The following is a 15214-nucleotide window of genomic DNA, read 5'->3' on the forward strand; positions in this document are numbered from 1 at the left end:
CTGATTTGATCTCCGATTGCATGATTTAGAATATGGAGAGAATTTTAAAGGGGTACTCCACTGGAAAACATATTTTTTTTTAAATCAACTGGTGACAGAAAAATAAACAGATTTTTAAATTACTTTTATTAAAAAAAATCTTAATCCTTCTAGTACTTATCAGCTGCTGTTATGATCCAAAGGAAGTTCAGTTCTTTTTGAATTTCCTTTCTGTCTGACCACAGTGCTCTCTGCTGACACCTCTGTCCATGTCAGGAACTGTCCAGGGCAGGAGAGGTTTGCTATGGGGATTTGCTCCTTCTCTGGACAGTTCCTGACATGGACAGAGGTGGCAGCAGAGAGCACTGTGGTCAGACAGAAAGGAAATTCAAAAAGAAAAGAAATTCTTGAGGATCATAACAGCAGCTGATAAGTACTGGAAAGATTTAAGATTTTTTAATAGAAGTAATTTACAAATCTGTTTAACTTTCTGGCACCAGATGATTTAAAATATATATATATATATATATATATATATATATATATATATATATATATAATTTTTTTTTTTTACAGTGGAGTATCCCTTTAAATACTTTGTCCTTTCTTTATTCCTTTTTAAGTTTTTTATTTTTTTTTCAGAAAATGACCATGAATCCAGTAACATTGTAACAAAATATTTATATTCCTCATTTGCACAGTCCTGGTTCTGGGTCAACTTCAGATGGAGTTCAGGAAATTCCTGGAAAAGAAGGATTATTGTAATTGTACATTTGTATGTGACGATATATAACTTACTAATATAGGGTTATTACAAATTGTACTGGCTTCAGCATGTTTTTGCTTGATTCACCCCTGAAGTTGTGTAGTCCTTTCATTATCAGTGTGGTGTTGTCTCAGCAGCTCCCCCGGCTTTTCCCTTTCTCCTGACAGGAAGTTGTGTAGTCCTCTCATTGCCAGTGTGCTTTTGTCTCAGCAGCTCCCCGGCTCTTCCCTTTCTTCTGACAGGAAGTTGTTTATTCCTCTCATTGTCAGTGTAGTCTCAGCAGCTCCCTCTCCCGAGACACTGCATCATCCTCTCCTGCCTGTGTGGCTGGATCTTGTCTCTGAGCTCTAGCCCCGCCTCCTTAGTGATGTAATTGTCTCTGACCAGCCCCTCTAGCTACATTACCATATACTCGTATACATATATATCTTCTTATTGGCATATTTAGGAAGAATGAGGTGTGGTTACAGCATGCTTTCTTGTGATGAGCAATGCCACAGGCAGAGGAGCAGACAGGGAATAAATAGTAGGTGCTGCAACCTCACAGTGCTATCATTTGCAGTAAAATGAGATGTTCTGGGAGGGGAACAGGCAGGAGCAGAAGGGTATTAGGCAGGGTGGGAGGACTGTGATGAAGAGCTAAGGGAATGTGAATGCAATGCATTCTGGAAATTGTAGTACTGAGCAACTGATTTTACAGGAAATACAACCAGGGGGTACAGGACTAAAACCCCCAAACCAATGGATTTTTGGTGATTTGAGAACTGGGCAGACAGGTAAGCAATTGTCTGCCCAGCTATTGTAAAACTCCAACTCCCAGCATGCCCGGACAGCCCAACCTGTGGCTCTCTAGCTCATGTAAAACTCCAATCCCCATCATTGCCCGGACAGGCATGCTGTGAGTTTTAGTTTGCAAAGTTTTGAATAGCCACAGGTTGGGGAACACTAAGGAGGGGGGGGGTCCGGTAGCTATTAAGAGAATTAGACTGAGTTGCAGTACCGCACACAATCAGTGGACAGGGGTGGCGCTGTCTTTCTAATCTTGGACAGCCCCTTTTAACAGTCATAGAGACTTGCAACTTCACCTGTAATGTCCATGTTGCATGCCACCACACAGACTGGGGGGAGCTAGAGAGCACCAACCCGTCAATATTTATTAGTATTAATCGAGATGTCTGGTACGGACTATTCTTATTCCATCCTGCCCGGGCTGCTAAAAAAGAGAAAACAAACTTTCACTTACCTTCCTACACTCCCCCGGAGCTCCGCAACAGCTGATCTGTCGGCCGGGCTGTCTTCTTCCTACTTCCCTTAGTCCGGGACGTCACATGGCACTTCAGCCTATCACCGGCCACAGCAATGTCCCGCCTCGGCCGGTGATAGGCTGATGCACCATGTGACGCCCCGGACTAAGGGAAGTAGGAAGAAGACAGCCCGGCCGACAGATCAGCTGTTGCGGAGCTCCGGGGGAGTGTAGGAAGGTAAGTGAAAGTTTGTTTTCTCTTTTTTAGCAGCCTGGGCAGGATGGAATGGGAATAGTCTGTACCAAACATCTCCTTTAAGATACAAATAAGGTAAACTATCTGTGGTGGCCCAGCACGGGAGTTGTTACCCTGTACCCTTGCTGTCCTGTCAGGCAGCCTCCCTGCAGTGTCCCCTGCCCCCCCCCCCCCCCCCCCGCACCTGTTCTACTGTAATTGTATATTATCCTCTATGTTATGTATATAAGAATGTTGTATCCTTAAGAAAGGTTAACACGTGATCACCAGTTGTCATGTGATTGTTACCCAGGAGGTGTCAGTGACCAGGTGACTTAAGGGTGACCAATGGGATCCTCCTGAGTCTCCCCCATAAAACCCCTGGGAGGAGTCTCTTCTCTCTCTTAGTCCCTGAGTCTTTGCTGAGGTGCAGTCGAGCCTAAGAGTCTGGAGTCATAGGAGCCTCAAGTCAAGTCAGTCACTGTCATATATTGTCTAGTCAATGTGGCCTGCAATAAATTGTCCAAAACCACTGCAAGTCCCAGCAAGCCCTTAAGGTCTCTGAAGTCACTGGTCACCTCCGTGGGCTCGTCTACACTATATAGACTGTACCATCTGTCACTCAGTAAAGCTACCGTTGTCTATAACTTGGTGTCGGTGGAATTATTGCCCCTGTGCCTAGCCCAGGATTCAGCGGTATACCTTCAGGTGGTATTGAGGATAAACCACGTCCTGGCGTCACGAATACAAGGGATTTATCTAACCCTAGGGTAATTCCATCTGCCCTGTATCACACCCCATACCTTATTTCTAAGACCCCATAACTTATTGAGCAACAGGACCACCCTGAGAAATAGTTTATGTATGGGGTAGAGCCCGGTGCACCTACCACAGCGTCTCTGGCAGTCGGGGGTCTTTATAAATATACTTGTGTTTGTAGCCCAGCTCCGGAGGGTATAGGACCAGCTTCACTCCTCTGCGGTGACGAGAGTTTATGGCAATTTCATGGAGCTGGAAGCGAGAGGGAATAAATTTTTTTTTTTTAAAACACGTGTGAATATCTGAACAAGTGACAGCGCCTCCCCCTGTCTATATGCTGTGTCTGGTATTGCAGTTCATCCAATAGTTAATGAGCTGGTATACCACACATGACCTGTATACTCATGTGGCAGCCATGTTTTTACAATCCAGGAGAATCATCTAGAGCAGTGTTTTTCCAGCAGGGGTGCCACTAGCTTTTGCAAAACTACAACTATTGACTCCACCTCCTTGACACTTGGCTATAAAAAAATACAAAGGCAGTCTGCCCCAGCTGTTGAAAGACTACAACTCCCAGCATTCAAATATTAGGATCACCAATCTTGTTACATTGTGTGGGAATGTTGGTCTCCCAATGCCTGGGACAATGGGTAGTCTGTATTGTCTTACCTCTCTCCCCATCGAGGAGGGCACCACGTGGTCATCCTCTGCGTGCAGGATCAGAAGGGGGGCACTCAGCATCTTAATACTGCAGGCAGAAGAGACGTTTAGCTGTGACCACCGCATGGTATATGGGGCCATTGGGGCCCAGGGCATGGTATATGGGGCAGTTGGGACCCGGGACATGGTATAAGGGGCAGTTGGGGCCAAGGGCATTGTATATGGGGCCGTTGGGGCCCAGGGCATGGTATATGGGGCAGTTGGGTCCCAGGACATGGTATATGTGGCAGTTGGGGCCCGGAGCATGGTATAAGGGGCAGTTGAGGTCCGGGGCATGGTATATGGGGCCGTTGGGGCCCGGGGCATGGTATATGGGGCAGTTGGGGCCCGGAGCATGGTATATGGGGCAGTTGGGGCCCGGAGCATGGTATATGGGGCAGTTGGAGCCCGTGGCATGGTATAAGGGGCAGATGGAGCCCGTGGCATGGTATAAGGGGCAGTTGGGGCCCAGGGCATGGTATATGGGGCAGTTGGGAACCGGGGCATGGTATATGGGGCTGTTGGGGCCCGGGGCATGGTATATGGGGCAGTTGGGAACCGGGGCATGGTATATGGGGCAGTTGGGAACCGGGGCATGGTATATGGGGCAGTTTGATCAGCAGCAACAATGGTGGAGATTTATCAAAACCTGTCCAGAGGAAAAGTTGCCCAGTTGCCCATAGCAACCAATCAGATCGCTACTTTTATTTTTCAGAGGCCTTTTCAAAAATGAAAGAAGCGATCTGATAGGTTGCTATGGGCAACTGGTGCACCAGTTTTCTTAAATCTCCCCAAGTTTCCATAAATCTGTCCCATTTATACAGCAGTCATTTCACGATTGATGCGGAATACGGATTGACGCCATGTTGGCGACACCTACTTCTCGTCATTGGGGAACACGATATTATCCAGCGCCATGGTGTCCAGGAAGAAGTATTCGAATCCTGGGAAAATGTGATAAATCTAACGAGAGAAGGAAGAGCTTAGATTACTATAGAAGTCAATGGAGTCTGTCAGACATGTCGACTTCTGACCGATTTGATCATGTGACCACAATATTTTATTATGAGGGAAACCAAACAGTTTCCTTAGAGCCTGATTCTTAAAGTGGCAGGAAAAGAGTATGCTACAAGGGTTAATAGTCGGCTGTGCGGCCTCCTCACTGACCTTCCCGAAGGGGTGAAATGCGCCGGCGTCTCGGATGTTGGTGTATGGCGCTTCCAGTATCACGCAGTCAGCCGGGTTACCTGCAGAAATGGGACGGTCATATATAATTTAGAAAACAAGTTGGGTTCACCTCAGGGGTTCACAAACTTTCCAAAGGGGCTTCAAGTGATGCAGGACAGGTTTTCCCCAGGTTTCCATTCTATGACTGCAAGCAGAGATCTTGAAAACCATAGTACACTAAATATTTTGACCTAGTCTTGCTCACACAGATGTGGGTTTGCTACAATGGATTTGCAGAGGAAATACGCAATGACAGTGGTCTCCAACCTATGGCTCTCCAGCTGTGGCAAAATTACAACTACAACTCCCATGTGCTACTTAGTCCTTGGCATGCCGTATACTATATCCTGCTCCTTGGCATGCCGTATACTATATCCTGCTCCTTGGCATGCCGTATACTATATCCTTCTCCTTGGCATCCCGTATACTATATCCTGCTCCTTGGCATCCCGTATACTATATCCTGCTCCTTGGCATGCCGTATACTATATCCTGCTCCTTGGCATGCCGTATACTATATCCTGCTCCTTGGCATCCCGTATACTATATCCTGTTCCTTGGCATCCCGTCTACTATATCCTGCTCCTTGGCATCCCGTATACTATATCCTCCTCCTTGGCATGCCGTATACTATATCCTGCTCCTTGGCATCCCATATACTATATCCTGCTCCTTGGCATCCCGTATACTATATCCTGCTCCTTGGCATCCCGTATACTATATCCTGCTCCTTGGCATCCCGTATACTATATCCTGCTCCTTGGCATCCTGTATACTATATCCTGCTCCTTGGCATCCCGTATACTATATCCTGCTCCTTGGCATCCCGTATACTATATCCTGCTCCTTGGCATGCCGTATACTGTATCCTGCTCCTTGGCATGCCGTATACTATATCCTGCTCCTTGGCATGCCGTATACTATATCCTGCTCCTTGGCATCCCGTATACTATATCCTGTTCCTTGGCATCCCATATACTATATCCTGCTCCTTGGCATCCCGTATACTATATCCTCCTCCTTGGCATGCCGTATACTATATCCTGTTCCTTGGCATCCCGTATACTATATCCTGCTCCTTGGCATCCCGTATACTATATCCTGCTCCTTGGCATCCCGTATACTATATCCTGCTCCTTGGCATCCTGTATACTATATCCTGCTCCTTGGCATCCCGTATACTATATCCTGCTCCTTGGCATCCCGTATACTATATCCTGCTCCTTGGCATCCCGTATACTATATCCTGCTCCTTGGCATCCCATATACTATATCCTGCTCCTTGGCATGCCGTATACTATATCCTGCTCCTTGGCATCCCGTATACTATTTCCTGCTCCTTGGCATCCCGTATACTATATCCTGCTCCTTGGCATCCCGTATACTATATCCTGCTCCTTGGCATCCCGTATACTATATCCTGCTCCTTGGCATCCCGTATACTATATCCTGCTCCTTGGCATCCCGTATACTATATTCTGCTCCTTGGCATCCCGTATACTATATCCTGCTCCTTGGCATCCCGTATACTATATCCTGCTCCTTGGCATCCCGTATACTATATCCTGCTCCTTGGCATCCCGTATACTATATCCTGCTCCTTGGCATCCCGTATACTATATCCTGCTCCTTGGCATCCCGTATACTATATTCTGCTCCTTGGCATCCCGTATACTATATCCTGCTCCTTGGCATCCCGTATACTATATCCTGCTCCTTGGCATGCCGTATACTATATCCTGCTCCTTGGCATCCCGTATACTATATCCTGCTCCTTGGCATCCCGTATACTATATTCTGCTCCTTGGCATCCCGTATACTATATCCTGCTCCTTGGCATCCCGTATACTATATCCTGCTCCTTGGCATCCCGTATACTATATCCTGCTCCTTGGCATCCCGTATACTATATCCTGCTCCTTGGCATTTCGTATACTATATCCTTCTCCTTGGCATCCCGTATACTATATCCTGCTCCTTGGCATCCCGTATACTATATCCTGCTCCTTGGCATCCCGTATACTATATCCTGCTCCTTGGCATCCCGTATACTATATCCTGCTCCTTGGCATCCCGTATACTATATCCTGCTCCTTGGCATCCCGTATACTATATCCTGCTCCTTGGCATCCCGTATACTATATTCTGCTCCTTGGCATCCCGTATACTATATCCTGCTCCTTGGCATCCTGTATACTATATCCTGCTCCTTGGCATCCCGTATACTATATCCTGCTCCTTGGCATCCCGTATACTATATCCTGCTCCTTGGCATCCCGTATACTATATCCTGCTCCTTGGCATCCCGTATACTATTTCCTGCTCCTTGGCATCCCGTATACTATATCCTGCTCCTTGGCATCCCGTATACTATATCCTGCTCCTTGGCATCCCGTATACTATATCCTGCTCCTTGGCATCCCGTATACTATTTCCTGCTCCTTGGCATCCCGTATACTATATCCTGCTCCTTGGCATCCCGTATACTATATCCTGCTCCTTGGCATCCCGTATACTATATCCTTCTCCTTGGCATCCCGTATACTATATCCTGCTCCTTGGCATCCCGTATACTATATCCTGCTCCTTGGCATCCCGTATACTATATCCTGCTCCTTGGCATCCCGTATACTATATCCTGCTCCTTGGCATCCCGTATACTATATCCTGCTCCTTGGCATCCCGTATACTATATCCTGCTCCTTGGCATCCCGTATACTATATCCTGCTCCTTGGCATCCCGTATACTATATCCTGCTCCTTGGCATCCCGTATACTATATCCTGCTCCTTGGCATCCCGTATACTATATCCTGCTCCTTGGCATCCCGTATACTATATCCTGCTCCTTGGCATCCCGTATACTATATCCTGCTCCTTGGCATCCCGTATACTATATCCTGCTCCTTGGCATCCCCGTATACTATTTCCTGCTCCTTGGCATCCCGTATACTATATCCTGCTCCTTGGCATCCCGTATACTATATCCTGCTCCTTGGCATCCCGTATACTATATCCTGCTCCTTGGCATCCCGTATACTATATCCTGCTCCTTGGCATCCCGTATACTATTTCCTGCTCCTTGGCATCCCGTATACTATATCCTGCTCCTTGGCATCCCGTATACTATATCCTGCTCCTTGGCATCCCGTATACTATATCCTTCTCCTTGGCATCCCGTATACTATATCCTGCTCCTTGGCATCCCGTATACTATATCCTGCTCCTTGGCATCCCGTATACTATATCCTGCTCCTTGGCATCCCGTATACTATATCCTGCTCCTTGGCATCCCGTATACTATATCCTGCTCCTTGGCATCCCGTATACTATATCCTGCTCCTTGGCATCCCGTATACTATATCCTGCTCCTTGGCATCCCGTATACTATATCCTGCTCCTTGGCATCCCGTATACTATATCCTGCTCCTTGGCATCCCGTATACTATATCCTGCTCCTTGGCATCCCGTATACTATTTCCTGCTCCTTGGCATCCCGTATACTATATCCTGCTCCTTGGCATCCCGTATACTATATCCTGCTCCTTGGCATCCCGTATACTATATCCTGCTCCTTGGCATCCCGTATACTATATCCTGCTCCTTGGCATCCCGTATACTATATCCTGTGCCTTGGCATCCCGTATACTATATCCTGCTCCTTGGCATCCCGTATACTATATCCTGCTCCTTGGCATCCCGTATACTATATCCTGCTCCTTGGCATCCCGTATACTATATCCTGCTCCTTGGCATCCCGTATACTATATCCTGCTCCTTGGCATCCCGTATACTATATTCTGCTCCTTGGCATCCCGTATACTATTTCCTGCTCCTTGGCATCCCGTATACTATATCCTGCTCCTTGGCATCCCGTATACTATATCCTGCTCCTTGGCATCCCGTATACTATATCCTGCTCCTTGGCATCCCGTATACTATATCCTGCTCCTTGGCATCCCGTATACTATATCCTGCTCCTTGGCATCCGTATACTATATCCTTCTCCTTGGCATCCCGTATACTATATCCTGCTCCTTGGCATCCCGTATACTATATCCTGCTCCTTGGCATCCCGTATACTATATCCTGCTCCTTGGCATCCCGTATACTATATCCTGCTCCTTGGCATCCCGTATACTATATCCTGCTCCTTGGCATCCCGTATACTATATCCTGCTCCTTGGCATCCCGTATACTATATCCTGCTCCTTGGCATCCCGTATACTATATCCTGCTCCTTGGCATCCCGTATACTATATCCTGCTCCTTGGCATCCCGTATACTATATCCTGCTCCTTGGCATCCCGTATACTATATCCTGCTCCTTGGCATCCCGTATACTATATCCTGCTCCTTGGCATCCCGTATACTATATCCTGCTCCTTGGCATCCCGTATACTATATCCTGCGCCTTGGCATCCCGTATACTATATCCTGCTCCTTGGCATCCCGTATACTATATCCTGCTCCTTGGCATCCCGTATACTATATCCTGCTCCTTGGCATCCCGTATACTATATCCTGCTCCTTGGCATCCCGTATACTATATCCTGCTCCTTGGCATCCCGTATACTATATCCTGCTCCTTGGCATCCCGTATACTATATCCTGCTCCTTGGCATCCCGTATACTATTTCCTGCTCCTTGGCATCCCGTATACTATATCCTGCTCCTTGGCATGCCGTATACTATATCCTGCTCCTTGGCATCCCGTATACTATATCCTGCTCCTTGGCATCCCGTATACTATATCCTGCTCCTTGGCATCCCGTATACTATATCCTGCTCCTTGGCATCCCGTATACTATATCCTGCTCCTTGGCATCCCGTATACTATATCCTGCTCCTTGGCATCCCGTATACTATATCCTGCTCCTTGGCATCCCGTATACTATATCCTGCTCCTTGGCATCCCGTATACTATATCCTGCTCCTTGGCATCCCGTATACTATATCCTGCTCCTTGGCATCCCGTATACTATATCCTGTTCCTTGGCATCCCGTATACTATATCCTGCTCCTTGGCATCCCGTATACTATATTCTGCTCCTTGGCATCCCGTATACTATATCCTGCTCCTTGGCATCCCGTATACTATATCCTGCTCCTTGGCATCCCGTATACTATATCCTGCTCCTTGGCATCCCGTATACTATATCCTTCTCCTTGGCATCCCGTATACTATATCCTGCTCCTTGGCATCCCGTATACTATATCCTGCTCCTTGGCATCCCGTATACTATATCCTGCTCCTTGGCATCCCGTATACTATATCCTGCTCCTTGGCATCCCGTATACTATATCCTGCTCCTTGGCATCCCGTATACTATATCCTGCTCCTTGGCATCCCGTATACTATATCCTGTGCCTTGGCATCCCGTATACTATATCCTGCTCCTTGGCATCCCGTATACTATATCCTGCTCCTTGGCATCCCGTATACTATATCCTGCTCCTTGGCATCCCGTATACTATATCCTGCTCCTTGGCATCCCGTATACTATATCCTGCTCCTTGGCATCCCGTATACTATATTCTGCTCCTTGGCATCCCGTATACTATTTCCTGCTCCTTGGCATCCCGTATACTATATCCTGCTCCTTGGCATCCCGTATACTATATCCTGCTCCTTGGCATCCCGTATACTATATCCTGCTCCTTGGCATCCCGTATACTATATCCTGCTCCTTGGCATCCCGTATACTATATCCTGCTCCTTGGCATCCGTATACTATATCCTTCTCCTTGGCATCCCGTATACTATATCCTGCTCCTTGGCATCCCGTATACTATATCCTGCTCCTTGGCATCCCGTATACTATATCCTGCTCCTTGGCATCCCGTATACTATATCCTGCTCCTTGGCATCCCGTATACTATATCCTGCTCCTTGGCATCCCGTATACTATATCCTGCTCCTTGGCATCCCGTATACTATATCCTGCTCCTTGGCATCCCGTATACTATATCCTGCTCCTTGGCATCCCGTATACTATATCCTGCTCCTTGGCATCCCGTATACTATATCCTGCTCCTTGGCATCCCGTATACTATATCCTGCTCCTTGGCATCCCGTATACTATATCCTGCTCCTTGGCATCCCGTATACTATATCCTGCTCCTTGGCATCCCGTATACTATATCCTGCTCCTTGGCATCCCGTATACTATATCCTGCGCCTTGGCATCCCGTATACTATATCCTGCTCCTTGGCATCCCGTATACTATATCCTGCTCCTTGGCATCCCGTATACTATATCCTGCTCCTTGGCATCCCGTATACTATATCCTGCTCCTTGGCATCCCGTATACTATATCCTGCTCCTTGGCATCCCGTATACTATATCCTGCTCCTTGGCATCCCGTATACTATATCCTGCTCCTTGGCATCCCGTATACTATTTCCTGCTCCTTGGCATCCCGTATACTATATCCTGCTCCTTGGCATGCCGTATACTATATCCTGCTCCTTGGCATCCCGTATACTATATCCTGCTCCTTGGCATCCCGTATACTATATCCTGCTCCTTGGCATCCCGTATACTATATCCTGCTCCTTGGCATCCCGTATACTATATCCTGCTCCTTGGCATCCCGTATACTATATCCTGCTCCTTGGCATCCCGTATACTATATCCTGCTCCTTGGCATCCCGTATACTATATCCTGCTCCTTGGCATCCCGTATACTATATCCTGCTCCTTGGCATCCCGTATACTATATCCTGCTCCTTGGCATCCCGTATACTATATCCTGTTCCTTGGCATCCCGTATACTATATCCTGCTCCTTGGCATCCCGTATACTATATTCTGCTCCTTGGCATCCCGTATACTATATCCTGCTCCTTGGCATCCCGTATACTATATCCTGCTCCTTGGCATCCCGTATACTATATCCTGCTCCTTGGCATCCCGTATACTATATCCTTCTCCTTGGCATCCCGTATACTATATCCTGCTCCTTGGCATCCCGTATACTATATCCTGCTCCTTGGCATCCCGTATACTATATCCTGCTCCTTGGCATCCCGTATACTATATCCTGCTCCTTGGCATCCCGTATACTATATCCTGCTCCTTGGCATCCCGTATACTATATCCTGCTCCTTGGCATCCCGTATACTATATCCTGCTCCTTGGCATCCCGTATACTATATCCTGCTCCTTGGCATCCCGTATACTATATCCTGCTCCTTGGCATCCCGTATACTATATCCTGCTCCTTGGCATCCCGTATACTATATCCTGCTCCTTGGCATCCCCTATACTATATCCTCCTCCTTGGCATCCCGTATACTATATCCTGCTCCTTGGCATCCCGTATACTATATCCTGCTCCTTGGCATCCCGTATACTATATCCTGCTCCTTGGCATCCCGTATACTATATCCTGCTCCTTGGCATCCCGTATACTATATCCTGCTCCTTGGCATCCTGTATACTATATTCTGCTCCTTGGCATCCCGTATACTATATCCTGCTCCTTGGCATCCCGTATACTATATCCTGCTCCTTGGCATCCCGTATACTATATCCTGCTCCTTGGCATCCCGTATACTATATTCTGCTCCTTGGCATCCCGTATACTATATCCTGCTCCTTGGCATCCCGTATACTATATTCTGCCTGTCCCTGTTCTCGTTCTGTCCTACTCACCTTTCTCTTGTAGTTTTCTGGCTGCGTTTGTGGCTATGCTGTAAATATAGAAAAATCAATGATAAAATAATTGTATCTGTACCTGGGAAAGTTGGGTCACAGTCGGTAAATACAAGTATTTGGCGGTGTTGCTATAGGAGTCGAGAGGTTCTAGTTGCACCGGGGCCCATGAGGGGGCTATAAGGATGTTGTATGTTATAGCTTGAGAGGGGGAGACGGTCTGACCTCGGCTTCTGGGCCCCAGTGTAAATTATGTAACAGGGTCCCCTGGTACCATTTATACCAGAGGTCCTCAACTAGGGTCGCCACCCTTCTTGCAAAAACATACCGGCCATGTTAATTTGCATAATTAATTATATAAGCGTAACATCACAGGATACACATATGCGGGGGAAATTTTGTCCTATTCTGACCCCTATAACTTTTTATTTCTCCTTATATGGACCTGTATGAGGGTCATTTTTTGCGCCCCGATCTGTAGTTTTGAACAGTACAATTTTTGTTTGGATGGGACTTTTTGATTGTTTAGTTTTTTTAATTAAATTTGTGAGTTGCAGTTAGTTACTAACTACAACTCCCAGCATGCCCTGATACAGCCTGTGGCTCAGCAGCTGCCCCAAATGAAAACTATAACTCCCAGCACATTGGACCATATAGTAGTATATAGTATAGGTCAGTGTTTCCCAACCAGGGGTGCCTCCAGCTGTTGCAAAACTACAACTCCCAGCACATTGGACCATATAGTAGTATATAGTATAGGTCAGTGTTTCCCAACCAGGGGTGCCTCCAGCTGTTGCAAAACTACAACTCCCAGCATGCCCAGGCATGCTGGGAGTTGTAGTTTTGCAACAGCTGGAGGTGCTCTGGTTGGGAAACATTGGTATAGGTTATGGTGCAACATTCCGGGAGTTGGAGGAATGGTTGGATAAATACAGTCCATTGTATTGCCGGTATTTTAAATATAAAAATACCGCCAGGGTGGCCGGTAAAATACTGGCCAGGTGGTAACCCTGTCCCCAACCCAAGTCCCACCAACAGTCCAAGCTTTGTGGCTGACACCCAATATGGCCACTTCCTGAACATTTAACATTTAACAATTCAACAGAAGATGGTGACCCAAGGTTTGTCGCTTTTTACTTGTAAACTGCTAAGTAGGATCTTACCCGGTACCAAGAGAGTGTCCCCAGAGACACACCGGGTTTCCATGGCTTCGGGCCTTAACCCATTCATACAAGAAGACAGAGTCAGTGGTCACCCCCTCCTCGGTGGGCACGCCGGTGGAGTCAGCATAACCTGCACAAGCAGAACATCCATAGTGAACCCACAATACCAGCACCGCAGACGGTCAATGGCGCTGGTCACTTGACAAACCTCTGTAGTCCAGAGACAACACGTGGAAGCCGGCTTTGCTGAGGACCTGCAAGAAATTCCATAAGTAGTCAGCGGGGGGCGATACAGATATCCTGCCTCCTATCTACAGGGCTCCTGTGAAGCAGCCCCCTATATCTGTATGTCTCTTGTGAAGCTGCCTCCTATCTACAGGGCTCCTGTGAAGCTGACCATATATCTATAGGCCTCCTGTGAAGCAGCCCCCTATATCTATAGGTCTCTTGTGAAGCTGCCCCCTATATCTATAGGTCTCCTGTGAAGCAGCCCCCTATATCTATAGGTCTCCTGTGAAGCAGCCCCCTATATCTGTAGGTCTCTTGTGAAGCTGTCCCTATATCTATAGGTCTCCTGTGAAGCTGCCCCTATCTATGAGGCTCTTGTGAATCTGCCCCCCCCCTATCGAAAGGGCCCCTGTGAAGCTGCCCCATTTACACGGCTCCTGTGAAGCTGCCCCCTATATCTATAGGTCTCTTGTGAAGCTGCCCCCTATATCTGTAGGTCTCTTGTGAAGCTTCCCCCTATATCTGTAGGTCTCTTGTGAAGCTTCCCCTATATCTATAGGTCTCTTGTGAAGCTTCCCCCTATATCTATAGGTCTCTTGTGAAGCTGCCCCCTATATCTATAGGTCTCCTGTGAAGCTTCCCCCTATATCTATAGGTCTCTTGTGAAGCTGCCCCCTATATCTATAGGTCTCTTGTGAAGCTTCCCCCTATATCTATAGGTCTCTTGTGAAGCTTCCCCCTATATCTATAGGTCTCTTGTGAAGCTTCCCCCTATATCTATAGATCTCTTGTGAAGCTGCCCCCTATATCTGTAGGTCTCTTGTGAAGCTTCCCCCTATATCTATAGGTCTCTTGTGAAGCTTCCCCCTATATCTGTAGGTCTCTTGTGAAGCTTACCCCTATATCTATAGGTCTCTTGTGAAGCTTCCCCCTATATATATAGGTCTCTTGTGAAGCTGCCCCCTATATCTATAGGTCTCTTGTGAAGCTTCCTCCTGTATCTATAGGTCTCTTGTGAAGCTGCCCCCTATATCTGTAGGTCTCTTGTGAAGCTTCCTCCTATATCTATAGGTCTCTTGTGAAGCTTCCCCCTATATCTGTAGGTCTCTTGTGAAGCTGCCCCCTATATCTGTAGGTCTCTTGTGAAGCTTCCCCCTATATCTATAGGTCTCTTGTGAAGCTGCCCCCTATATCTGTAGGTCTCTTGTGAAGCTTCCCCCTATATCTATAGGTCTCTTGTGAAGCTGCCCCCTATA

General features: G+C 47.2%; 1 protein-coding gene across 2 annotated transcripts in view; it reads right to left on the bottom strand.

Moving 5' to 3' along the window:
* Window positions 1-640: 640 nt before the first annotated feature.
* LOC130295017 (lysophosphatidylserine lipase ABHD12-like) overlaps window positions 641-15214 on the bottom strand; it is a 28199-nt gene continuing 13625 nt past the window's right edge. Inside the window, exons 6-13 of one of the 2 annotated variants that reach the window (XM_056545199.1) lie at window positions 13939-13984; window positions 13731-13860; window positions 12568-12605; window positions 4849-4928; window positions 4562-4644; window positions 3652-3730; window positions 3113-3234; window positions 641-721 (exon numbers count right to left, since the gene is read on the bottom strand). In XM_056545199.1, coding sequence (XP_056401174.1) covers window positions 700-721; window positions 3113-3234; window positions 3652-3730; window positions 4562-4644; window positions 4849-4928; window positions 12568-12605; window positions 13731-13860; window positions 13939-13984 — 600 coding nt within the window. In that variant the 3' untranslated portion in view covers window positions 641-699. The remainder of the gene's footprint in view (window positions 722-3112; window positions 3235-3651; window positions 3731-4561; window positions 4645-4848; window positions 4929-12567; window positions 12606-13730; window positions 13861-13938; window positions 13985-15214) is intronic. The other variant, XR_008848662.1, reaches the window with a different exon arrangement.

The sequence above is a fragment of the Hyla sarda genome, chromosome 11 (assembly GCF_029499605.1).
Source record: "Hyla sarda isolate aHylSar1 chromosome 11, aHylSar1.hap1, whole genome shotgun sequence".
In the NCBI taxonomy this organism is placed as follows: Eukaryota; Metazoa; Chordata; class Amphibia; order Anura; family Hylidae; genus Hyla; species Hyla sarda.